Source organism: Ornithorhynchus anatinus, chromosome 7 (assembly GCF_004115215.2).
Source record: "Ornithorhynchus anatinus isolate Pmale09 chromosome 7, mOrnAna1.pri.v4, whole genome shotgun sequence".
Lineage (NCBI taxonomy): Eukaryota > Metazoa > Chordata > Mammalia > Monotremata > Ornithorhynchidae > Ornithorhynchus > Ornithorhynchus anatinus.
In genome coordinates, this window is record NC_041734.1 from 13,980,119 (window position 1) to 14,007,361 (window position 27,243).

Here is a 27,243-nt window from a genome sequence, read left to right on the forward strand (position 1 = left end):
ATTTAGAACCCAGGTCCTCTGGCTCCCAGATCCATGCTTTATCCATTAGCCCACATTGCTCCCTCCAAAAAGAATATGAGAGGCATGGGGGAAGAGCTAAAAAGCCTCTTTCCCTCTAAGGTTCTGGCCCTAGGCATCCAATGTGGAGTCAGGTGTTGGAAGTCCTATTGTCACCTCCTTTGTTTCTTGGAGTGGCTGCCATACAGTGGATGTGGCAAGTGAGTATGTGTGGTCTTTCACTAAAATGGGAAGTTCCTTGGCTGGTAGAGTAAGCTAATCAGAGTAGCAGGCCCTTCCCTCTGCCCCTCACCCCTCCAATTTGAGAAAGTAATATTACTGGACAGAGTTTCCAGTTTCCAAGTGGTCATACTAGGTAATCTGTGTTCCAAATGTGGTCCTGGAGTGGCATAGCAACATTCCTGGTTCTTCCTATAAAGCCAAATGAGGAAGTATTAATAAAGAGTGGTTGAGATGTTTCAAAAAGTTCTGGAAAAGTCCCATTTCCTTTTAATTCCCTCAATCTGGACCCTCCTATTTCTGTTCCCAGAGGAAGCCAAACAGTAGTTGTCATAGCAATTCCTTTTCTCCCTGAAATTCTGGCAGCTGGGTTTTTGTTATTTTTTACCTCAAACAAGTTATGGGATTTAAACAGTTTGGTGCTCAAAGTTCTAATCAGTTTTTTCAATACTGTGTCCTTAAAAGGTAAAGAGGTGTCTTAGGCCACCGCATAGTGTTCTGCACAAAGATAGCATTCAAAATAATTGAGGGTGAGTCCAGTTTTAACTGCTACTTAAGAAACAGTTTTAGAGATCAAAAAGGGAGCAGAGGAAATCAATTCACCGCAAATCTCACCTTTGGACTTGGCTCGGTGTTTCTAATCTGGAAGGAGCAGAAATGGGAAATCTATTAGATAACCTTCACTCTCAATATGCCACCTCTAGTCATCTTTGTAATTTCCACACCTACCTATCTTTCTGATGGGCCTGTGTATATTGTTTTTTCAGTGCAGGGTGATTATTTGCCAGATGAGTAACACCAGATCTGAACCTTTCCACTGGCTGCTGTTTCCATTAGCTGTTGTGGTCTTTGCAGCAATAACAGGGCTTCTTGGAAGGCTAGAGGAATCAATACTGACTGTGCTGACTGTTCTGGCCACGGCCGCTCACGTGCACTATGGACTGTGTGTGGTGAGTATCTGATTGTCGTTTTCTATGCCCGTCAGTGTAAACCGAGTCAACCAGCAGGTGGCGAGGGGAGGGTGTGCTCTGGATGATTGGTTGGTGTGGATATATTTGTGACATTCTTCATTTGTCTCAACCTTGGAAATAGCCGCAGTTCTAACCCCAAACAGCGAGTAGAAAAGCCATTCTGGAGGAGGGTGGACAGTTAAGGCCAGTACATCCTTTGGACTTACATTAGTAAATGTGAACAAAGTCAAGACAGATCGCTGACCTGGATCCTTCAAACCAAAAAATTATTTCGGGTCTGGACTGTGCAGATAAATCTGGTACATTTTGCTTTGGTTCTACAGGCCCAGCCTATATGTATAACTTATCTGCCCAGGTGCAGGAAGTGACCACCCCCAAAAAGGAAAAGCAACATTCATGAACCCCAAGCCCTGAAAAGGAGTGCCCTATACGGAAAAAAGACTTGATCCTGGGTTTCACCTATTTCTTTAGAGCTGACTTTAGAGCGGCAAAGACAAATCCCAGCAGTTTCCTTTTCCCCAGCTGGCTCCGGTCATGCTGTTTTCTTTACCCTTGGAAGTATTTCCACTATTCTCTCCCGCTGTGGGTGTAGATTATGCGGTTGCCACTTATCTGAATTACTGCTACAGCCTCCTTGGCACAGGAAACATTTCACCTGAGGCAGAACATTTCTCAAGGACATGGTGTGGTTGGGGCTCTTCCTTTTTAAAATCTGCACCAACGGATTCCCTCACTCCCCTTGAATAAACCTGCCCCCACACCCAAACCCACGTGATAGTGTGATTTAATGAATGTTATGACATTTTTGTGAAAAATAAAGTAGCTCAGCTGTGGTAAGTGGTAACCTAGCAAATCTCGTCAGATTGAGGTTTGCTGGCATGAAGTTACATTCTCTGTGCAACAGGAGGAACATCTCATGTCCACTGAGAATGTAGGCTGATGAATTCCCTGCTCATTGTGTGATACCAGCTATAAAGACTCAGTCTCTTTTGGTAATTAGAGAGTAAGGACATAGTACAGAAGACTCCCCAGATGTCTGCTATTTTAGACTCTCAGAGCTGTTCCTAAGAAAAAGTGTTGTGTCTTTATTGAAAGTACTGTAGTGGAATGAAGTTATGAGCAATATTTGGAAGAGATTCTTCTTTTTCAATCCCAGGGTCGTCAGTTGAGTCAACACTTCAACATTTACACCTTTTCTATGAAGAAACCAGTCCAGGAATAAGCACTTTTCCACACAGAAAGAATCCAGTTCTTCTGTGGCTTTCTGAAGCAAGAGTTTCTTCAGGAAGGGAGACCTACTGGACCCAAATGAGCAAAGCATCGTCACTCACTCAATGAACATAACGGACTAAATATTCAACCTGGTATGCTTCTTTATGTTTAAAGTCCAGCGTTCCCCAGCTCCCACCTTGAAGAGATCTCCCAGGCATGGGTGGCTGTATGGTCGGGCAAGGCCCATTGACAACTCACCTGGCCAGGTAATGAGGAAAATGGCTTGAAGAAATAGGCTCATTATTTCAGTGCTTTGGGGATCTAGACACTCTACCCCGCACCCACCCAATCTCACGAGGCACACAGACCCAGAGGAAAAAGTAATCCGTCACCGAAGAGAACCATAGCAATGAAGGCCTTTATTGGGGTCAGGAAAGTGCTTGGCTGCTTAGGAGCTGTACTTTTGGATCTCCAAAATCTTAAAATAAGCTCACCCCAAAGCATTTACAGATTGTCAACAAGTGACCAAATATATAGCATGAGTTAAACACCTTTGCAAGCCTAACAGCTAGTGCATTTCTCACTTTGTACAGTGAAATACAGCCACCATGGGACATGCCTTAAGTGTGTGTGTGAGAGAGAGAGAGAGAGAGGGAGAGAGAGAGCGTGAGCAAGAACCACAATGAAACAGGGAGAGTGGCCCAATAGACCATGGTAAATTATGACAATCTTTCTAGTCCTTAGGAGCAAAACTGTTTTCCACATATGCTGGGATGGCTGAGTTGTAAGGCCCAAGCTATTTGAGATTTGTAAGCTAGCTATAGACTTGACGGCGAGTTTACTATTTGGCTTCTACTGAAAACTCTGGTTTATGTAGTCCTGTGTGTTCTAAGGTAAGGATCACAATCTTTCCTTAGCAAGGTTGCATAATGCAGATGCAAAAAAACCAACTGGCATTTGTTCCTGTTTCTAACTTTTGCCATGATAAACCAAGATGGGAGGAATTTACAAATATCCTTTGAACAGATTTTATACAAGGGATTTACTTAGTTGCTAGATCTGTTGCTGCCATAAACTTACCCAGAAGCTCACAGTCTCGTTTGACTCTCTCCGATTGGAGTTTCATTATGAAAGGGAGGCTTTTTCCCTATCCTGTCCCTGGTGGAAGGATAGGTCAGAAACACCTAGTGAATGGATGGTTTTACTCTGTGAGGGTTTTGATGGCCAGCCCAGTATGTGAGATCTTCCTGTTTACATTTTCAAAATAATTTCTATTTACAACCCGAATGTGTTTGAGGCATGAATGAAAACAAACAAAAAAACCAACAGTGGAAACCCTGTGCTTCAGATTAGTTTCAAAGCCAGATCCCTTGAGTGCAGTGAAAATGTCCATTTTCCTTAAACTGAGTGGCAGGTAGGAATCGGAATAGGGAGAATGGGCCTGTATGAGTTCACCCCCAAAATATTTCATCTTCTACTGAGCATTCAAGGATTCCCCACATACTAGTTCCAGGAAATTGATCTAGTTGGCAAAACACTGTCCTATTAATAGGAGATGCTGAGCTCCTCCATTTTGCCAGTGGCTCCTAGTACAACACATGCAGGAGATGGAAAATTTAAATTTCATTCACTGAATTTTTCCCAGTCATTCACTGCAAGTGCTGTTTTAAGCTGTCAGCACCTAGTTTGTTTTGGCCAACTAGATGAAAAAACTGTTTTTCTAGGTACCCTGTAAGTGCATCTTCCCTATGAACTGGAATGGATCTATAATAATAGTAATAAGTGTATTTTTAAAGAGCTTAGCTCCTTGTGGGCAGGGAACATCTCTTCCAACTCTATTATATTGTACTCTCCCAAGTGCTCTGCATACGGTAAGTGCTCAATAAATACGACTGATTGATATGTGTCGAGCACTGTACTGCGTGCTGGTTTAGATACAAGATAATCAGGTTGGACTGGGTCTCTGTCCCACATGGGGCTCACAGTCTAAGTAGGAGGATACTACACCTGAGAATTTGTTTCCTGGGTTTTAATCTATGCATTCATCTTAATAGCAATTTAAACTACTGCTTGGATGTAAATTAAGTATTTTTAAAGATGTGATTAAAAAAAAATGTTTTCAGTGGGATGAAAGGATTAAGACTCCCATATGTTTAGCTTTGTGAAGAAGATTCAGAACTGACTAGATGAAAAACCTAGCCAGCATATTAAGTTTCAGATTCATTTTTAGCAGAAAACAATTTGGGGATTTCACATACACTTGAAAACTAACTGCAGATTGGTCTTTCAGGGCAAGGAAAAAGCACTTTTGAAGCATGATGCAGACTACTGCCCAGAACCTATTTGCCAGGTACTGTGATCTGAGTTGGATGCCAACCTAACCAACCTCTTCTCCTGGCTGAACGCGATCTCTGCTCCATTAACTAGAGCAGAGGGGTTAAGCAGACCCATATGCCAACCATACAGGGGTTTCTGTTGGAATACATGACTTCTAACGGTGGAGTGAATGTTCACAATGCTCTGTGCACTCAGACTTGGTGTGTATACAGATAAGGTAACATAAGTCTTAATGATAGCATGAATTTGCACCCACCTTTGAACTTGAAGGAGAATGTGAATTGACCCATCCCCTTTTGGTCTTCAGTTTAGTATTTTGGCTTCAGGGATCTGAGAAGCACCTCAGAATTTAATTTAGGCAGGCTCCCCAAAATCTTTCACCTCTTAACTTCAACACCCCCACCCCTCCACTCTCCCTACTCATAATCTCACTAATAGGGTAATGATGGAATACTTCAAGATTTATTGTGGATTCAATAAGATGGAATAAATATATCTTATTCTGAGCATATGTGAATGATTGATGACTTTTTTTCCAGAAAGTGGCTCTTTGTTTGGGTGACTGTCACCTTAAAATATATCTGTGGGGTTATCAACTATTTATGGGAATGAAACTGGCCCCTTTTTATATTCTGCTGTTTCCAGCGTGAGGTCTCTCACCATTGGGAGAGGCTCAGAGACTGTATTCTGACCCTCATGTCTCAATCTGAAAGGAAATCAGAGGTAATTCAATCCTGTCCCCTTTAGTATTTTCACATATTTTCCTACATCCTTTCCTACCTTTAAAAAATGGTTCCTCTAAGTGCATAGTAACAGAACTCTGATATGGTAAGGAAACCAAAACTGACCTCTAGATGGTGCTTGAAAGCAATTTAGATGTCTACTTTCCCCCTTTATCCTCTGTCCTTCTCAGTCCCCTTTGACTTTTGTGGCATAATCTATTCTTGCCCCTGAGCTAGTTTCATGATTTTCTTCCTCAGTTCATTTCCAGTTGGGTTTTTAAGTAAGAAAGAACACCCATCCAGAAGCCAATTTACCATTTAGTTTCTCTGTCTCAGGAGGTTTATGGAAACTTTCTCAAGTGCCGCAGGTGTTGCTTACCCTCTTCCAGCAGCTTTCTCTGGAACCACCCCTCTCTGGGCTTATCTGATGGAGGTACAGCACTGGTTCTTTGTAAGTGGAAAAGTTTTCAGAAGGTGAGAAATACTGCCTACTATTTTGTATTTGGTATTTGCAGAGATAAATTTTTAAAAATTGATATAGTTACCAGATTCTTAGAGAAGGAGGCTCTGAATCCTAAATGTTGACTCCCACTAAGTCTTCCGCTAGCAAGGGCTATCGTAATGCTAGGCGTGTAGTGTACGATATGTGTAAAGATATATAGAATTCAACAGTTACGTAACCACATCCCAAATAAGCACAGGCCTAACAGAAACTTTAAGTAGTCTGTACATCTGGGCAGATTTTAACATATACCTTTTTTTATTAAATATGTAAAAAGATAAACGCAAGTCAAGTTATTCACATATTCAGACAAAATCTACTCTACCATGCGACAATTGGTTGGTAATGTAAAATGAGTGGGGTACATCTGAATAAGACTTTTTTTCATCTATTATGTCAAGTTTACGCATCTATTTATAATTAACAATACATATGTTTACATTCCTTTCAGTTTACATTTAATATATAACAAAAGCCTTATGGTGTACTATTTAGTAAAAGGAATTACGAATGCATATTAAACCATGTAGAGATGGGAATGGGGAGGGTGTGAGGTGGAAGAGTTCCTTTCTGGAGATTCTTCTGCTCAGCTCAACTTGGGTATCATTTTTTATGTTCAGGGCAAGTGTTGATTTTCTCCCCTGCCCCTGCGTCAATCACTTCCTGCCTGATCCAAGCAGTGAAAGTGCTATAATTAGCCTGACAGGTGGGGAGGAGTGGTGGGTCCAGAATGAAGTCATGTTGAATGGAGAAGGGGAGGGAAAGCTTGTGTTGAGGGAGTGCTGCCCAGCGCCATCAGCTCAAACTACCACATGCAGCAGTGACCAGTGGGCAGAGGAGCTAAACACTCAGGCATGCTCAGGTGAGATGCACAGGACTCTTTACCCCTACCACCAGGGAGAAACTCTGTGTAGCCAAAATCAACTTTTCAGGACCCAAAAACATTTTTTTAGGTTAAGAAGGGGAGAGGGTCCTGTTGACCTTATCACTGCAGTTTCAAGATTCTGCAGCATAAGGACTGGGGAGAGTCTTCTCCCCCTCTGTCTATGCACAGGCCTCATATGAGCAGAGAGGATTCCCCAGTGGCCTTGAGCCAGGCGGCCGAGGGTTGGGGGATGGGGGCTCCAGGTCCAGCTAGGAGCTCTCGGAGAGCATGTCCATCTCAACTGGAATGTGGGAGTAAATGAGTAACCTCTTTGTGAAGATGTAGGAGAAGAGTGTTGTTGAAGATGCATTTTAAGAAAAGGACTATCGATGACTAGGTGAAGAAAATTAATCTGTAAATGCTAAGGTTGAGACAGGCTTGTAAGTACTTCCACTTCCTGTCACCAGAATGGGAAAGGATGTCAATGCTGGCATGAGGCTAGAGCTAGCTAGCCTGAGGGGAGAGTTACTTGGTGTGCTGAGCGAGCAAGGGGGAAACTGAAAACCATGGAACGAGCCAGCCTACTTTCCCATACAATACTGTAGCTGTGGGATAAAACTTCAAAATTTAAACCCTCTTTGTGAGATTTAACTAAATAAACACCACTTGGCTGCAAAATATCATTTGAGAGCAGAAGATTTTTATTGGTTAAAAACCTTCAGCTCAAGGGTGAATTCAAAACTGTAAAGCAATTCAAAGCTTTAAAACCAATTTAGGCAGAAATTTACTTGTTTTTCAGCGGCTTGAAATTGGGGGAAGTATTTATGTCACACCTGCTAAATCAAATAACCAAAAAAACAAATCTAGAACTAGAAACCAAGTGAAATAAACACCAAATGAAAAATGAAAAACACAAAAAAGGCAGAGATTCAGAAAGACTAATAAGATGTGCAAACTTTAGTTTAAAAAAATAAGGAATGCCTTTATACATTAACATTTGCTATATTTCTATGTAAAATGTCAACAATAAGAAGCCCTACCAAGAGGCAATATCCCCAATTCAAAAGCTACTAGGATCAGATCATGCCCCAGCTCCACTTCCAAATTTCCACTGGGCTGTAGCATCATGAAACCCTCTCCATCCAGCAGCAGCCCCTTTCCCCCATGCTATATACTATGTGGGAAGGGTGACAGGTGGAGGGGGGAGAAGCACAGATAGCAGCCAGAGGTTTTGCAGATTTACCCAGGAAGAGCCTGATGCTCATGCACCAGGTTTTTCCACTACTGGGTCAAGTGGGGTTTTAGCCAGTTGGCCCCTGAGAGCGACTGAAAAAGCAGGGACAAACTGGGTGGAAGAAAACATTTGGGATGAAGCTTTTCTCAAATGGATACAAGGCTTCCCAAAATAATAATGTACAGAGTGGCGGAAAGGACCTGAAGCCGTAGTTTGAAGAATCCCTTTCCTCCTAAAACACAGCATCACCATTATGGCTTTTGGAACAAAGGGCAAAAGACTTACTATTCTCTCTTTAACCCAGTGTGTGCTCAGAGGTGGTTGTTCTTACAAATTCAAAAGCTTCTTACGTGTATGACCCTCTTAGTGAGCTATTTTCCCAAAAAGCATGGCTATAAATATAGAATGGATGACAACAGGCAAATCAAGGAAACAGGGAAAGGGTGAAAAAAAACAAACCAAACTGGTTCAATTTCAAGCAGCCGAGTGGGGATATCGAATCAATAGGACCCTACCGTCTCTCAGGAAGATGCGCTGAGAGAGGACTTCAGCAGATGCATCATGGCAGGCTGCAGTGACTGGCTAGCTGGCTGGCACTCACTACGGTACGTCAATGTAATGGCAGATTGGGAACGGCTGGTTTGGAGTTTGAGGCATACGTTCCAATTCTCCAGAAGAAAGTTCCCACGCAAAATGCAAAGTGTCAAAGATGTCAGATGGGTCAGTATTCTTCCTGTGGCGGGGGCTGTTCGTGAACTTGCTCCTCTCCTTCCTGCTCTTCTGTGTGGCTCTCCTGAAAGTGTGTGTGTGGGAGAGAGAAAAAGAGAGAGAGAGAGAGAAGAGAGCCTTTTCAGCTGAAAGTTTTTTTTTAATGTGTCAGAATTTTCACCCACTTGAATCGCTGCTGGACTGGCTTCTCCTCTGGGTGCCAGCGGGCGCCTCAGAGATGGCCAGAGTCAAGCTGTAAAAAATGTCAAGGTAACCTCACTTGCACCATCCCCTCCAAACTGTTTAGCTTGTTGAGGCACACGGTATGACCACCTTTTGACTCAAGTATAAAATATATGAACTATATCAGCTCATGTGATTTACATACAACAGCTTTCATATTAAGTCACATTTCACTGTATTTTCAAAGGCCATGTAACCGCCGGCAACCAAAGCTGTTCAAAGTGATGATAGACAAGATATTTTTTCATCCACCTTTGTGAACTAGGGGAGCAGGCTGGTCCCCAGGTGCACTGTGGAGTTGATCAGCTGCCCACCATCCCAGAAACCTATCACAAAGGACACTTAGCTCAGAGATCATGTCAGAGATCCTTTTGGTCGGGAAACGACATGAATTTGTGGACTGTGCCTGGATGTGGGGATGAAAGGGGGCATAAGTGATATCCAGCCGGAGGTAGCAGCCTCTAACAGTGCCTCAGCAGGCACGTAATGTGGGGGCTGGAAGGGCCATCCCCAGACAACAGGTATCACAGGGAAATGGCTGACACTCTCTCGACATTACTGGATGCAGGGTGGATATGTCGGCACTGAGATGCAAGGGTTGGGGGAATCGAGCAAGAAGGGGAGCACAGGCCACGCCCTTGTGAGGCATCCTAAAAATATCTCCTCCCCTTCCCTGGAAAGCACAGAATCCTACACAAAAGGCATTTATAAAGCTAAGGCTAAACCAAAGCATGATGTACATGTAGGCCTATTACTGGGCCTAACTGGACAATTGAGCCGTTACCACCTCTATGTTTGGATGACCAGGTTAAGGTCTACCTTCTGGTTCTCTCCAAGGTGGAGATCGGTTCCATCAGATCATCAAGCAGGTAGCTCCAGGGTGCCACATAGGAGCAGAACTGCTGTGAAAAGCTTCTGGAGACCTGCAGAGGTCCACCACCCCAGGGACAGGTCCAGTAGCTATGCAGGGAGGTCCCTTGCTCTGCCAGAGGGATCATGCAGCAAGCTCAAGCTCCTCCAGAGGAAACTTCTACTGCAAGGTAAGTTCATACCTTTGACCCAGAACGGGATAAACAATCTTCTGGCAGATGAGGTACCCGCATGCCAGTGGTCTGCCTGGGAAGTACCTCATGGCAGTCAAAGGAAGGGAATAGACCTAGAACAGGGCTATGCATGGAGAGGCACACCCTTTGGTGGCCGTCTGTGGTTCGCCATCATCACTGCCTGAGGAGGGTACGGGAAGCTAGGATGGATGGCCATTCCAAAAAACAAGTAGAGGGTTGTAAAGGTGTCTCTATCTGCCCAACAGATGTAATTAGGCCTTTCCAGAGCAGAACATAGGAAAAAAAGACTAAAAGGCCAGAGGAGAAAGTGTTTACTTTTTTATGCTCATCAATTACTAATTATATCAGGCCACAATTAAGAAGCCCAACCCCCTACCTGCTGTGTTTAAAACACAAGTTCTGCAACATAGCCTTGTGTTTAAATAAGACACTACATGTGCCCCTGAGATGAAAGGGTCTCCTTCTTTGGACTAAAATAGTCTCATTCCAGAACAAATCACTATACCAAACAGATCCTGAAAACCCCAAATTAAATCAGCGGTGGCAGTCTGGACTGAGATCTTGCTCAGGAATTCCCATGTACAGACTATACTGTCTTCCTCATCACTTCCAGCTGGCTTGTTACTGCCCCTCACTCATTCACAGGGTGTATTTCAAATAACCCTGGGATTATGTACATGGTGATGCCACCACCCCACACTCACTTGCTCCCTACTAATTTGCCATGTTTTCCCTGAACTCAATCGTGCCAGAGGTTTCGGCAAATCCGGATTTAGCAAAATGTCGTTAGCTTTAAAATGGATTCTGCTTGGGGCTGTGGTCAGCTTGCCCTGGTCATTTAGAGCTTAGGAGAGACTAGCTGCTGCACCCCAAGGGAGAGCCCACAAAATAGAAGAATGAAGACGATACGTGGGTGGTTCAACAGCTATGACGTCTTGGGACAGCAAGAAAATGTGTAGCTGAGTGAGCAAACTGGACAGGTTTTATGCTGTAATATTGCACTGTGGCAGAGGAAACTCCCCCAGGCTCTTCTCAGATAAAGCCAGTGCCTCAGTTACACCATCTGGCCTCAAACTTCTCCCACACCAGTATTCCTGAATTTAAAGTTTGAAATTAAATATTTTGCTTCCCGGAGGGAGCAGATATTTTCCTGGTATTCATCTGAAAAGGGAAGCAAAAGAAACTTGACAGGGACTAGTTTCGTTCTATTAAAATACCAACACTTATGCAGCACAACCACAAAACCCTCTGCAGCTGTGTGCTTCTCTGACAAATATCAACCAAAGCTGAAACAGGGACAGCTCTAAAACAGCTCTGAAACCGCAGCACCCTTTTTCATCCCCCTCGCCTCACTGTGGGACAGGACGACGGTGATGCCTCTGCCTGACTCCGAAACATTCTGGAGTCAGCTGGTCCCTGCACTGGGCAGAAACTCCAGTGGTTGCCCATCCACTTCCGTGTCAAACAAAAACTCCTCACCGTTGGCTTTAAAACACTCAATCACCCTACCCCTTCTCACCACACCTCACTACTCTCCTATTCATTCAATAGGAATTCAACTCTCCTATTGCAACCCAGCTCTCACACTTCGCTCCTCTAATCCTAACCTTCTCACTGTACTTCAATCTCGTCTATCTCGCCACCGACCTCTCACCCACATCCTGCCTCTGGCCTGGAATGGCCTCCTTCCTCATAGCAGACAGACAATTGTTCTCCCCCATTTCAAAGCCTTGTTGGAGACACACTTCCTCCAAGAAGCCTTCCCTATACTCTCCCAAGCATTTAGTGCAGTGCTTTGCACACAGTAAGCGCTCAATACATACGACTGCATGAAGGAATAAGTAATCGAAAGGCCGACGATCCCCACAATGAGATTTTTGCCGTCTGGGGGGCTGTGACCACCTATTCTCCACCACTTATCCCCGCTTGCTTTCTGCTCTAACAGCACTGAAAGGATTCAGGGTTTCCCAGGAACCTTTGCTATCCCAGACATTGGCATCTCTCCCATGCACAAAGTGCAGGCAGTGAGAAACCCAGGCGGCCCAGGGACTAAAGTAAAACTCCAACCCTGTCACCTGGAAGGCCCAAAAGCCTGGCTTGGTTTTGGGTGCTGACACTCCTGGAGACAAGTAGGATCCTTTACCCCTGCTAACTTAGGTCCCTTTGGATGTTAACCCTGAAATAACCCCTGGACTCCAGCTGTACACACCTCCCTCCCTAAATCCTTATATTCCAGCTCTGCCCCCCAACCCCCAGGCCCCATTCGAGTGTGTGTGGTGCCGCCTGCTGCAATCACCTGGCTTGAGCCCAATCCCCCCAAGGCCATTAAGCCCCCAGAATTTTCTTGCACTATCAAATGAGAAAGTGGATGCCAGGGGAAACTTACGTGTTCTTCTGAAGCATAGAGAACTTCCATTAGCCGCTGCACCAGGTCATTATTCTCTTGCCCATGTTCCTGGCAGAGCAGCTCAATCTCCCTTAACTTCCCAAAGTAGAAATCCCGTTCCTTCTCCACTCCTTCCAGTGCAAGTTTTAATGAATGGACCTGTAAAGAAAACCTCACAGCATGAACAAAATGAGAGGGACTGGGGGTGCCTCACCAGGGCTGTTTCACACTCCACCCTACCACTGTGGAAACTCTGGGCCCTCGGGAACATAGAGGGGCTGTTGTTTGAGACTGAGGGCAGGCCAGGATGCCCAATTCCAGCAGCCACTTTCCGAGGCCTTGAGAGAACTGAGTTCACTAGCAAGTAGCATGCTGATCCCTCAGAAAGCGAGTGTCCTTTCAGCTCCAGGGAGAAACGGATGGTGGGGGAGCCACGATGCAGCAGGGCCTAGTGGATAGAGCCCGGGCCTGAGAATCAGAAGGACCTGGGTTCTAATCCCAACTCCACCGCTTGTCTGCTGTGTGTCCTTGGGCAAGTCACTTCACTTCTCTGTGCCTCAGTTACCTCATCTGTAAAAATGGGGATCAAGACTGTGAGCCCCACGTGGGACGAAGCTCCTTGTGGACAGTGATCGTGGGAACTGACTCAATCCTTCTGTACTCTTCTGAGCTCTTAGAATAGTGTTCTGCACAGAGTAAGCACTCAATGATTATGTCCCACCCGATTAGCTTGTAATTTACTCCAGTGCTTAGTACAGTGCCTGGCACATAGTGAGTGCCTAACAAATACCATAAATAACAATAATCAAAAAAAGATGCCTGCACTACTGACATGCATTCACTCCAGGGCTGGGGTAAGGAGATAAAAGATGACAGGTCTCTCCAAACCCATTTTTGAACTGGACCCCATGGGCCCAGGCAGCAGTGGGGCATATGGTGCGACCGTCTTAAGCATGAGGACTTTTCCCGGGCAGCTAGCCCCCGAAAGGTGCCTCATTCCTGTTCTGCTCCTCCAGAGTTGGGGTCACTCCATTCTGCTGCATTCACCATGGGCTAGGAAGGGATAGTGGTCGTAGGTTGGAAAATGGGCAGGAATGGAAAGTCTGGTTTTCTCTTTGCCTGGCCAACCTAAAGTTCTGGCAGAGTAGACAGGTGCAGGCCCTCAGTCTTCCTCCACTTAAACTCCTGATCCACGGAGACGGAGGCAGAAGTGGCTGCCTGGGGCTCGCTGGAGTGAATCCAGGGGCAAGTCTGAATAATAATAATGGTATTTGTTAAGTGCTTCCTATGTGCCAGTGCTGAAGAGACTCTGAGTTAGAGAAGGCAAGCAAAATTGGGGGAGGGGAATAGAGAAGAATCTTAAAACTCCAGAATTCTGTCGGTCAGTGGAGAGCAATACATGCACCTGCTTTATCTGACACTACACAGGCAGAGAACAGTTACCCTCTACTCAAATCACTGACTTGGTTCACGGACCTGAGATATGGAGGTGTCCTCAAAAGGTGGAGAGATGGGCCTACCGCTTGTCTGCCTTTCCTGCAGAGGGAGCAGGGACTGACCTTTCTTACCCGGAGATAATTCTGCCCTGGGCCCTGGTGTCCCTCTGGCAAAGGGCAACACTGTTTCCATTTGGTAAATCTCTAATCCCCGGGGCCTCACTCTTCAGGGTCTAAATCAGCAGGTTGCAATGGCCACACCACATTTTGCCACTTTGCCTGCCTTCTGCTCCCTATGTCACCACAATAGGATACTGCAACAACAGCCCCGGCAGTTGCTCCCAGATTCCCGTGAAAAGTAGACTAAACCATTATAGGAAGAGCACAGTAAATTCCTCATCAGACTGGGTGCCTGGTTCTCACTAGACTTAACCTGGTTTCTTTCAAGCTCATGGTTGCCCTAAGTAACTCTTATTATAGAGAAGTAGTTTACTTCCAGCGAAGACTTGACTCATTGCTCCGTCATGCTTAGGAGTAATAATATTTATTAAGGGCTTACTGTGTGCAGGCCACTGAACTCAGTGCTTACGAGAGTGTTTTTAAGATCCTCTTTCCTTATTCATGGCAGGAGAGAACCTTTCATTAAAGGGATCGTGGGCATTCTCCCATTAGACAGTAATCGAGCAAAACCTGTCAAGACCTCTGAAGGCCTTTTCTCAAAAGATCCAGGATAGCCAAGCTTTCTACTAATTCATGCTATTGCAGAACTTGAAAAAACTTATATTACAGAATGCCTGGCTTATTAACTATTCCCTTCTTGTCAAGGGTCCAACTTGCAATATTAATGAAAACTGAAGTGTTGACTTTGAATGCCAGGAAATTTAGCCTTCTCTTTGATCTCTAAAACCTGTCATGCTGACACTCCAACCTGTATGTCTCTGATCGTGTCTTGCTGCACTTGAGTGCTAGATGATTGAATCTCAGTAATTCAAGGTATGCTCTCACTTCTGGGAATTAGTAGTCACTCTGGAGGGGGAGTGCCTCTCTGAAGATAAACTCCACCCAAGGACACTGGGGTTTTCTCTCTCTCTTTTGGGGGCTTCTCAGTGAGCAAACATTTCAAGCCTTTGCAAAACAATTCCAAAGAAAAGACTTATCTGTGCTCCAGATTCTTCAGTTTACAAGGGCTTGAAGTCAGGGAAACAGTGTGAGTGAGGGGACAGAGACGGGTGAGACAAGGGCACAAAGCTTAGTTTGGGACGAAGCTCCTTGTGGGCAGTGATCGTGGGAACTGACTCGATCCTTCTGTACTCTCCCGAGCTCTTAGTATAGTGTTCTGCACAGAGTAAGTACTCAATGAATACCACGGATTGAACAAACTAGCAGGTGAAGAGAGCAGATAAGTTGAAATGAGATAGAGTGCTTTGAGGGTGATTATGAGGAATTTTTCTTTGATGCAGAGAGACAAGAAAGCCAGCAGAAAGTTGTGAGGAGAGGAGAAATGTGTGCCAACCAATGCTTCAAAAAGATAAGCCATAAAGCAATGTGCACTTTGGATTGGAAGGGAGCAGAGGGGGGAGGCTGGAGGCGGACGGACCAGGGAGAAGGCTGACAACAGTCTGGATGCTTACGTGATCAGGATGGCTGCTGTTTGAGTAGAGAGGAAGGAGGAGGATATGGGAGAGATGTAGGAAGAACTGGCAATATTTCATATAATACAGTGCTCAAGTGCTTAGTACAATGCTCTGCACACAGGAAGGGCTTAATCAATACCATTGATGGTTGGTATCTGGAAAAAAAAAAGCTTACCCACCAGCTTTATCACTCTCCCACAGTGGCACCACACTTTCTTTGAGAAAATGATGCAGAGGGAGGGGAAGAAGGGAGAAGGAAGGAGATGGAGTGTTTGGCCGCAGAGAGTGTAGATGGAACGAAAGAGAAGGTTGCAGGGGCCTGATCACCCTGGGTCACCCTCGCCGAGACAGATTTTCATAATCTGCATTTCTGCACTAATTCACGGCTGGGCGATGCCTCAAAACTCTTCAATACACACCCTCTGCTCAGCGGGGTGTATGGCAATGTATCGTCTTGAATAATTCATCCCCTTTAGTTTATCTGAGACCCCTGATACTGTTTCATTGTCCCCATAGCTACACAGATTGTTGGGCATCAGTACCACCCTAAGCATTGCACACATACTGCTGCTCTTGTCGAATAGGGCAGGCTAAAGAGAGTTACCTGTTCATTGAGCTGTATGACCTGTGTCTCTAAGTCTTTATCCGATTTGGAGGCTGAGCTGCCGCTGGAGGTGGCCTTTTTGGCTGAGGACGGGCGGGAAGGCGTGGATCCTGGTTTAGAAGCCGGACTGGATTTAGCAGCACCTGGGAGCAATAGAGTCAATTAGAAGACAGACTTGGAAAACCTATTTTAAGCTGGGCTTTAAGCCTGGTTGATATTCAGCATAGAGCAGCTCACCCAAAAGATGTTAGAACTTTCACTCATTTTTGCCCTTTCGGATTGACTATTAGCTGGTGCCCACTCCATTAATATATCCCCTAATTTGCCTGCTCTTAAGTTCATGGCAAATTTAGTAAAACAGTCTTCTGTTTCCATAAACTGATAAAGAGGTTTCGGCAATGTTTCCGCCAGCAGAAAACAAGCTTTCTTGGCATGCTGTTTGAAAAGGTCACGTGGTAAGGCCAGTTTATTCATTTTTTATGAATCAACGGATGACAAGTGAGAGAAAAGGCCTGCAGAAAAATAACTGAAGGAGAAATTTAATTTTTTAAAGTCAAATGCTCTCCAGGGTTCTCACAACATGCGAACTGGAAGAGGACGTTGAATTCCTAGGAAGAGATGGGGCACTCCCCATTTATGTTCACATTCTCCTCCTCAGAATACAGAACAAGGAAGATGGCACTCCCTCACCACCTCATCACCCGTTTTTCCGTCACTTGGAACCCTATCCTCAGAGTACCAACTCTATTTCAGTCTCGAGCCAGCTATACTTATTTACATCTGCCCTGTTAAGAAACACAGACTTTCCAGTGCCAAGGAACTTCTTCACTTTCATCATCTTCCTGAAGGCAGGCTACAATGAGGGAGTGGGTAGGGGGAAGCAAAATCACATAGAAGTATGACATTCCTGAGACTAAGCACGGGGAAAAGGACCGTGGACCTTGAGAGTTGCAGTCCCTCTGGAAGCAGTCCTGATCAGGACTGCAAATTGCAGATTTTCTCGGGACCACCAAAATGCTAGCACAGACCCTGAGAATAGCACTCTGGACACCAGAGGTCCCGTCTCAAAAAATACTCCTGAAGAAGAGGATGAGAGGGTGATAGTGGTAGACACAATTGCATCCACAACTCCCATTTTGCTGGAATGTTCTTAATACCAATTCCAAAAGACCTTTTCACAGTTTTAGCAGTTGATCACAAAAGCCGGCCAATCCACCAGTTATAAGCAATCAGTCATTTGATGGTACTTACTGAACGCTTCCTGCGTGCAGAGCAGTGCTAAGCAGCTGGGAAAGTACAATGTAATAGAGTTGGTAGAAGCGATCCCTGCCCACAAAGGGCTTAAAGTCTAGAGGGAGAAACACACTTGAAGCAGTGTGGCTCAGTGGAAAGAGCACGGGCTTTGGAGTCAGGGCTCATGAGTTCGAATCCCAGCTCTGTCACTTGTCGGCTGTGTGACTGTGGGCAAGTCACTTAACTTCTCTGTGCCTCAGTTCCCTCATCTGTAAAATGGGGATTAAGACTGTGAGCCCCACGTGGGACAACCTGATTCCCCTATGTCTACCCCAGCGCTTAGAACAGTGCTCGGCACATAGTATGCGCTTAACAAATACCAACATTATTACTTGAAACTAAGACCCCCATATTTCCTCATCATCTGGCTAATGAGTATTGTCATCAGAGACTCTTCCATGGGTTAAATACAACTCTAAGGTCAATAGTGTTTATTGAGCACTTATTCTGTGCACAGCACTGTAATCAATCAATCAATGGTATCTGTTGAGCGCCTACTATGTGCAAAGCACATAGTACAACACAACACAACAGAATTAGCAGATATGTTCCCTACCGCAGCCCATAATGAGTTTACATTACAGTCTGGGGGGGAAACTGACATTAATATAATTTATAATACATAATTTAAAGATATGTACTTAAGTGACATGTACTTGAAGAAGCAGGTAGGTCTAGTGGATAAAGCATGGGCCTGGAAGTCAAAAGGACCTAGGTTCTAATCCCTGCTCTGTGTGACCTTGGGCAAGTCACTAAACTTCTCTGTGCCTGGGTTTCCTCATGTATAAAATAGGGATTAAGACTGTACGTCCCATCCGGGACAGGGACTGTGTTCAACCTGATTTGCTTGTATCTACCCCAGCGCTCAGTACAGTGCCTGGCACACAATAAGTGCTTAACAAATATCATAAAAGAAGTGCTGCAGGGTTGGGAGTGGGGAGAATATCAAATGCCCAAGATCACAGATCCAAGTGCATTAAGCACTTGGGAGAGTTTAATAGAGTAAGCTCCCTGCCGTCAAGGAGTTTACAATCTAGCAGGGGAGGAAAAAACATTGAATAAATTACAGGAAAGGGAAGTCATCGATAAAGCTTTATACCTAAATGAGAAGCAGCATGGCCTAATGATACAGCACGGGCCTGGGAGTCAGAGGACCTGAGTTCTAATCCTGACTCCGCAACTTGTCTGTTGTGTGTCCTTGGGCACATCACTTAACTTATCTGTGCTTCAGTTACCTCTTCAATAAAATGGGAATTAAGACTGTGAGTCCCAGATGGGACATGGACTGTGTCCAACCCGATTATCTTATATCCTACCTCAGCACTTAATACAATGCCTAGCATATAGTATGAACTTAAGGAATACCATAAAAATGCTGTGTGTGTACATGGGGGGAGGGAGGGAGGGAAGGAGGGAAGGGGTTGAGTACCAGAGAAATAGCATTGCTTAATGGATAAAACATGGACATGGGAGTCAGAAGGTCCTGGGTTCTAATCCCAGCTCCCCCGCTTGTCTGCTATATGACCTTAGGCAAGTCACTTCACTGGGCCTTAGTTCCCTCATCTATAAAATGGGGATGAAGACTGTGAGCCCCATGTGGGACAGGGACTCTGTCCAGCCCGATTTGCTTGTATCCACCCCAGTGCTTAGTACAGTGCTTGATGCATAGTAGGCACTTAACAAATACCACAATTATTATCTTATATTATTATTACCATAAGTACTTACGGGGCAAGGACTCAAGTTCACCAATGGCGAGGGAAATAGGTGGGGAGATGAGAAGTTAGTCAGGGAAAGCTTCCTGGAGGAGATGTGATTTTAGGAGGGCTCTGAAGATAGGGAGAGCAATGGTCTGCCTATGGTAAAAGGGGAAGGGATTTCCAGGAAGGAGGGAGGGCATGCGAGCAGGAGCTCAATGGCGAGAGATAGGATCAGGGCATACCAAGGAAACCGGTGGTAGAGAAGCAAAGTGTGTGGGCTGGGTCACAGTGGAAGAGGAGAGAGATGACTGAAGGTATATTAGCTGCACAGAGGTTTGGACCCAAGATATTTGGGTCAGCAATTTTAAATACCCCAGTCCTCATTAGCTGTCTCTCCTACTCTCCTGAGCTTCCAGGCAGATTACTTTCACTTGGTTACATATCCCTATCACTTCTCCCTAGCAGTTCCAATGTGAAAATTCACATATTGACTGTTTTAATTTGGGGCTGCTATTTTTGTTGCTGCAGTGTGATACAGATCTGCTCAAACAGCTTTAAAACATTATAAGACTTTTCCAGGCTGCACTTGTCAATGCCCCGAAAATATAATTAGTGTTCCTCTTGTTCTATGACTAACAACTTTCCCCTCGAGCCTTCCCCCACCCCGCCTACCTTAAGCTTTCCTTTTCAGAAAGGAAGCTTCAGCAGCCAAATAAAAAGGAATATACAATTCTTCATGAACATTGATAAATCTCATATTTTTTTGTGTGACTAGAATATGAATCTGCTATGCAGTATCAGTGAATGCTGTACTTGACTGATGTTTCCGATACCTCCTGCCTAAATAGCGCTCCCAGAACCTCATGACCATGCTTCTAAAAGCAAAGAACGGTCTGATTCACTGCCTTGGGAAGGCTTTGTTGTAGTCAATGTCAATAATTAGTAGCTTGCTTAAGGTTTATGGAAAATGCTACGATGTTCTGGTCATATGAGGTCCATGTGAATTCAGAACGATGAAATACATAGAAACATTTTACTCAGCTTGCTCCCTCCTGGTTGAGATTCTACATGGGATTTAAGAATTCATTGCCCATGGTCAATATTTCTTCTGCCAAACTCACAAACAATGGAACTAAAGGGGGGAAATTATTATTGCTGACAAGGACCACAGCAAAAGCACACTTTATCCAGGCAACTCTATTTGTTCTTTATCAATAGCACCTGACCCCTACCTCTAAACCACTGTACAACAAACTCTGATTCTGTAGAAGGTGTGGAATTTGGTGGTCACCCTGGAATAATGCAAGAATTTGCTCTGAAGCTCTCCTAACTGTTCTCCCTTTATGACACTTTCTTGTGAAAACTTGTCTCCTTCTCAACCTTTTCCCATCTTCTACATAGAAGCATGGGAAAAACACTGCTCCAATCAAGACCAAGCTGAGGCCAAAGAAAGTCATTTTATGGAATCTTTGTTTCAGCTTTGTGAGGTGAGGCCTCAAAAAACTAAAGGTTAACTCACTTGCACGTCACTACACACTCCCTCTGGTATCCAAACCGTCCCAATTGCTAAAAAAAATAACTCCCACCTATTCCTTCCGTAGACTACGTCTGCCTTGCAGAAAGATTCTTCTCCATTCATGCTATTTCCTCTAGCCACGATAACTAAAAAAGGAGGCCTACATTTTTGTTTTGCCCTATTCTCTAGATCAGATTGACCCTGGGCAAAATCTCCCTTGTCCTAGATGACCCCAAGTAATGGATCTGGATCCTGGGATTTTTAATTAGAGAGATCTGAGCATGGGCGTCTCAAGAGAGCAAGTCTACCAACTCTGTTGGAAAACCTGTCTACCAACTCAGTCATACTGTACTCCCCTATCTGCTTTGTACACTGCACTGCACAGTAAGCGCTAGTAAGAAAATACAATTGATTGAGACTAACCTAGTCTATCGTTCTGGAATTAGGGTTGAAGTGCAGAGCTGACCCACAGGCCTTCTTCCTCTGGAAAGTCATTAACTTAACCTAGTAGAAAAAGCCCAGGATCAGGAGTCTGGAGACCTGTGTTCTAATTCTGGCTCAGCCTCTTGTTTATTGCGTGCCTCTGGGCAAGTCACTTAACTTCCGAGTGTCAGTTTCCTCACCTGTAAATGGAGAATGAAATACCCGTTTTCCCTCCTCCATAGATTGGATTACCTGAAATTACCAGCTGCACTTAAGCAAGTTTGGCACATAATAAGCACTTAATACCATTTACCATATTCTTTCTTAGTGCTTGGCTGGACAGAGTTAGACTGCCTATTCTCTACACTACTTTTACGTCAGTCCTTGCAAGCAGCTTGGATAGCTCTCTACTGCTCCACACCACAGCACGCTATAATTCTCTAAAGAAGCATGTCAATCTATTTCGCTATTACAGCCCAATAGTAAACAACCCTTAATTTCCTTCTCATGTGTTTAGATCAATTGCAATTGCTATTAATGAAAAAAAGCCAATGTTCCTCTGCTACTTCTAGACATTACAAAACCAAGGCAGTTGAATCTGTAATGCATGGAAATTGCAACATTTCACTGATTTTTTTTTTGAGGCTACAGCCATTTTCTAATAAAGACTATTACAGATTCAGAGTAAGCCTGAAATGGTCAGTGGCTTCTTCCATATATAAAACCATAGCAGACCACAAGATGAAGGTCTGTCAGGATTTCATGTTGACCTATTACAGTACACTAACTCCACCATCCATGTTGTGGGGAAAAAGAATCACTAAAACACGTGTAAAGAAACAGGAGAGAGAGACAGAAAAAGAACAGCTTCTCATAAGAACCTTCAGATCATACAGTTTTCTCTTAATAATCTGGCATTCCTGGATCCATCTCTAAATGGTTAGTGAAAGTTGCAGTGAACGGCTTTGGCCCCGGAAGAGGACGGAAGTTACACAGAATCTCACTGATCATTACATGAGATAGGAACAGAGCAAATGTCCTGTGGCCGGGCTGGGCCCACTGCATCCGGAGAGCAGAGTCCAACCAACCTCCCTTTTTAAAGCGTTATATAAAGACCACCCGCTTGGGCACAAGTAGCCCTCAGGCAGCATTTTCTGCCTCCGCTAACATTCGCGTCCCCAGTTAATTCTGCCCTGGTTATTTTCCCTGCTGTAGAGGATGTGCTTATTTTTAGCCATCACGTGACCCGCCGCCAGTATTTTCCAGGCATCGTTTGAGTCACCCTGGTTTCAGAGAACACTTCAAAGGGAAAAGGTCCTAATATTCCTCAATCTAGAGAGGTTTTCCACAGTTTCGCATTTCTATCTCTTTGCACACATTGGGTAACTGTTTTACTATTCTGGCTCTGGAGCCCTTCAGGTAGCCTTGAAATATTGATGTGGGCATTCCTAATCCGAATCCTCAATTTTTCTCCACAGAGCATTAGAAGTGGGAGAGGGGAAAAAAAAAACAGACCATCGGCAGTCACATTTCTATGCCAAAAATCATTTTGTCTGCACATCTGTGGACTGTTTACTGTGGCAAGGGGGAAATGCAGTGGTTCTGATGAAGAGCAGTCAAAAAGATCTGAGCACCACTGAGCAGGCCAACAGAATGTGACTAGTGCCAGGCAGGCGTTGCTGTGACAACGCTTCCCTGGGTGTCATCACACTGCTGGCATAGGGCCCCATCTAGGCAAAGAAAAACATATGAACCCCAAAATTTTTAAGATGCCGTTCAAACCTTGGAAAGGAGCGGTCTTCATGGGAGAAGCGGGATTCCTGATAGGAAGGACCAGTACTTGGGGCCAGGGTTTAAAAAAATAAAAGGAAATTCACTAGCCCCTGAGCAACCACACTGAAAATCCACACTGCCTTCTTTTCTGCAGGAAGAAAGCCCAAGGAGAAGGGCACAGGAGATTATTCTCTGGGAATTAGGTCCCTCTCTACTGCCGGGCTGGTTTCTCTCTCCTGGGCCGACTTGCCAACCATCTTCCCCTCCCATTACACGCATGAGCAGGAGGGTCACTCCTCACAACAGTTCAGCCACCAAGCTAATTTATTTCCTGCTTATTTTATCTAAATGCTTGTGGTGATGAAGGAAGAGGACAACAAATCAAAGGGCTAGGTCTGATCAACTTCAAGTCAACTGTGCCACTAACTTCAACAGCAAATCGGCATGCAAACTTGTATCTACCCCCGTGCTTAGAACGGTGCTGGACGCAGAGTGAGAGTTTAACAAATACCAGAATAATCTGACTTGTCCAAGTTCAGGTACTGAATCTCCATTTTGCAGATGATGGAACTGAGGCACAGAGAAGTGAAGTGACCTGTTCTAGGTCACGCAGCAGATAAATGGTGGAGCCTGGATTAGAACACCATTCAAATCAGGGAAGGTTCTTGGGTCCCGAATCCCCTCCCACTTTCCTTCCCAGGTGCTGCCTGGGAAGGGCAAGGGTTACGCTGGCCGATGGGCAACCCAGGTTGAGATTCGGGTTGACCGAGCAGGTGGAGATTCTCTGGCCAGAAGACATGTCGTTCTTTCTATACTGCGGGGAATCATACAGCCAGATGTAGAGATGTAGCTACCCAACGGGATGAAATTAATAATCATCAGAAGGCTAAATTTCTGGGGTCATGGAGACCGCCTATCAAGATACAAGGATACCATTGATGACTAACTTTCCAAGTAGAATGGGTCCTGCCAGAATGTGTCTTTTCACTTTGAGTTGTGGCTAGATCACATTCTTCCAACGTGCGTCTGTTTGGATACAGTATGGTGTTGGGCCCAGTGGGAGTACAAAAATTCAAATTTTCTTTAACACAGCGTTCTGAAAGAACATGGTCACTGTGTTCTAGGACCATTGGGTATAGGCTTGATGTTACTGGCCAGAGAATACTTTGGGACCAAACAGAATTCAATATGGATAAATATAGATTTATTTTGGCCGAGTGCCTTAATTCTGGAGATAAGCAGCTCTTTTGTAAGTAATGTTAGTTTGAAATCCTATGGACCACAAATCAGCAATTGGTGCAATTTGGCATGTAGAAGAGACTGGGAATCAGAAGGCCTGAAGCCTGTGCCGCTGACCTACTGTGTGACCCCAGGCAGGTCCTTATGGTCTCAGTCTCTTGGCTGGCTCCTACCTCAGGCATGGGAATGCTACAGCATTCAAAGGAAACACCTAGAAATCATTCTGAGCTGCTCTGAAGAAAAGGCATATTAAAATACAGAGGCAACAAACACTATTATGCGTTTCTATGCTGTCAAAAATAAATTGGGAGTTCCAACGAAACTGCAGGTGACTTTTGCAGTCCAGACTTGGGCAGTGCTTTCAATTTCTACACCGCTGGCAATCTGACTCATGTTTCCAGGAAGTTTCCCAGTTTTAGTGATTGAGTAAGGAAAGGAGAAATCAACTTCATGCAACACAGAAGCACACTGCAGCAGTAGCTCTTGGAGGCAGCATTATTTCCTTGCTATTCAGATGCTCTCCTTTCTCCCCAGGCTTAGTGCACGGGCATATGGAGGAATCATACTGGATTTGCAAACCAAACAATTAAGCACTGAGATTGAACTCAGAGGAAAAAAAAATCCAGATTTTTGACCACTGTGATTTGCAAAATAAAATCATATTTGAGAGAAGTGTTTACTTTCAAATAATGCAAATATTTAGAACGACAAGCTGAATTGGCACATTATCCTCGGATATGTGTGCACTTTGCTAAGTGGGAATTACATTGGTTCAGAGATGAAGAATGCATGAATAAGCAGCCAAGTATCAGCCTAACAGAGCCTCCGTAGTTGGCTTAGGTGGGAACCATGTGCGGATTCCTGAGACTTTACAAGATCTGCCCCTCCCAGAGACTGTGGTGTTTAAGGCCCACCTATCTTCAACCCTCCTATCTCTTCCATGTGCTGTGATATAGAAGTGTTGAAATTTAGGTCCTTGGGCACAGCAGACCTTTGTTGTTGTCTGAACAACTCTAGAGGCCCCAAAAGTTTTAAATGCTTAAGAGATCACATGCTCAATTTTTCATTTCATGATAAATGCTAAAGTGATTCAGAAAAATCAGGATGAACTGTATTAAAAAGAATTCCTGCTGCTCTCATACCTCGCTCCGTTGTATTTTGGGGCTTATCTGCTTCATTTCTGTGGTCTTAAACAAAATCAATAGTGTACCAGTCTATTTCACTAAACTATTTCTGCTGAAAGGCACAAGGTCTAAAGGGATAAAGAGTGAGCTCAGCATTATATTTCCCAGTAAACTCTAAATGAGCCACACTGCTTGATCCATGCATGACTTTAATTTAAAATGTCATATGCATATGCAGTGTGTGCATGCTACAGTTGCCATACGAATGATAATTTGGAACTTGCTTGGTTAATTTAGTAATTCATAACACAAAGCCAGGAAGTAGCATGGCCTAGTGGATAAAGCACGAGCATGGGAGCCAGAGGGCCTGGGTTCTAATCCCAGCTCCGCCACTTGTGTGCTGTGTGACCTCGGGCAAGTTGCCGTAAATTCTCTGCACCTCAGTTTCCTTAACTGCAAAATGGAGATCAATACCTGTTCTCCCTCTTACTTAGATTCCGAGTCCCATGTGATACAGGGACTGTATCTGGTCGGATTAACTTGAATCTACCCCAGTGCTTAGAACAAAGCTTGGAACATAGTAAGCGTTTATCAAATCCTATAAAAAAGGCTTCGACTAGGAAACTTAACTCAAATCTACAACCTGTAAACACCACCAGCTTACCCGAGTGTCATTAATAGACATCTGCTTTATATTAAAACATCCCATGCACATTCTAGATCAAAACATGTAAAACATCCACTTCCTCACAGGCTAAATCTTCATTTCAAATGTCCTCATCCCAGAAGAGTGACTGCATCACTGTCGCAGCTCCGCTGGAACTAAGGAAGATAATGTTCTAAATGTTCTGGACAGCTGGAGAAATCTGGCATCCTCTCACAGAAACAGAATGTACAAAGTGTGTGTGCACGCATATCCTTTACACACACACAAACTTTGGAGCCTGGTTACATTAGTGCGCCACGATCAGGAAGAAGCACATCTTTCAGAGAGCATTACATTACTATCCACCCAAGGGGGGACAGACTTTTTTTGGCAAACCATGACTGCATTACCGTTAAATCATCTGCAGGGTGTTTAATGGATTCTAGAATCGAGCAGTCTGTGTTTTGTGGCAGGCTGGAAAGTACTGGTTCCACTAATGTACAGCCATCCTACAGCAGACACAGACATCACAGATTCCCACAGAGCTAAAAGAATGAACCTCTCCTCCTCAAACGTGTTGCCTTTGGCAACTTTAACAAGCTTTTTCTGAAGATGAGCTGAGCTTTGTCACATAGGAGGCTGAATTAGCAGATGAAGTCAGGAGAAGAAAAGGCACAATTCTGGAAGCATGAAGCCTGAGACCTGGCAGGTGACCAACTGGCAAGAAAAAAAGGGAGAGGCCTGCTGGTCCCCAGAGGAAGAAATTTTCATCCTTGTTCCACACATCTTTGGCAATTACCACTAAATCACTCTGCTGCCTTCAGGGTTCAAATATGAGGCTTCCATCTGAGAGATTTTTTATCCGGGGAAAGGGTGTGAACAAAAAGACTGACCTTTGGCCATCACTTTCACACGGTGTGCATTGACAGCCTGTCCCTTGCAGCCCTGTCAAATATGTTACCTACCTACAGCCCCTGATACCTTTTTCATTTTGGCCTCTGGTGGTCTCCTCATTTCAAAATCAATCACCCCACTTCTAATTGCTGGTTGCCAGGTGGACCTGCTTCCTGCTATCTCCCAACTGTCCACAGTTCTAATAATAATAATTGTGGGATTTGTTAAGTGCTTCCAGGTGGCAAGAACTGACTAAGCCCTGGGAGAAGACAGGAAAAAATCAGGTCAGGCACTACCCAACAATCTAAGGGGGAAGGATAAAAGGTATTTAATCCCCATTTTACAGCTGAGGAAATAGGCACCCAGAAGTGACTTGTTCAAAGTTACAAAGCAGGGAAGTGGCAGTCCTGGCATTAGAACTCAGGTCTCCTGACATCTAAGCCCAAGATCTTTCCACTAGGCCACACTGCTTCTGCCATA

At 44.5% G+C, this 27,243-nt stretch overlaps 2 protein-coding genes across 6 annotated transcripts in view; one reads left to right on the forward strand and one right to left on the reverse strand.

The window, feature by feature from the left end:
- LOC100084563 (ethanolaminephosphotransferase 1-like) overlaps nucleotides 1–6,263 on the forward strand; it is a 79,624-nt gene extending 73,361 nt beyond the window's left edge. Inside the window, exons 11-13 of one of the 3 annotated variants that reach the window (XR_003760811.2) lie at nucleotides 1,005–1,187; nucleotides 2,365–2,686; nucleotides 4,711–6,263. Coding sequence is in view for 1 of the 3 variants with exons in the window: in XM_029068420.1 (XP_028924253.1) it covers nucleotides 1,005–1,187; nucleotides 2,365–2,430 (249 nt within the window). In the remaining 2 variants the exon portion in view is untranslated. Of the gene's footprint in view, nucleotides 1–1,004; nucleotides 1,188–2,364; nucleotides 3,117–4,710 lie in introns of those variants that run through there. The other 2 variants (XR_003760812.2, XM_029068420.1) reach the window with 2 other exon arrangements.
- Nucleotides 6,264–8,707: 2,444 nt separating this feature from the next.
- MAPRE2 (microtubule associated protein RP/EB family member 2) overlaps nucleotides 8,708–27,243 on the reverse strand; it is a 122,073-nt gene continuing 103,537 nt past the window's right edge. For all 3 annotated transcript variants that reach the window (XM_007667463.4, XM_029068422.2, XM_001515564.5), the window contains 3 exons: nucleotides 16,156–16,298; nucleotides 12,482–12,640; nucleotides 8,708–8,873 (listed from right to left, as the gene is read on the reverse strand). In XM_007667463.4, the coding sequence (XP_007665653.1) occupies nucleotides 8,802–8,873; nucleotides 12,482–12,640; nucleotides 16,156–16,298 (374 nt within the window). In that variant the 3' untranslated portion in view covers nucleotides 8,708–8,801. The remainder of the gene's footprint in view (nucleotides 8,874–12,481; nucleotides 12,641–16,155; nucleotides 16,299–27,243) is intronic.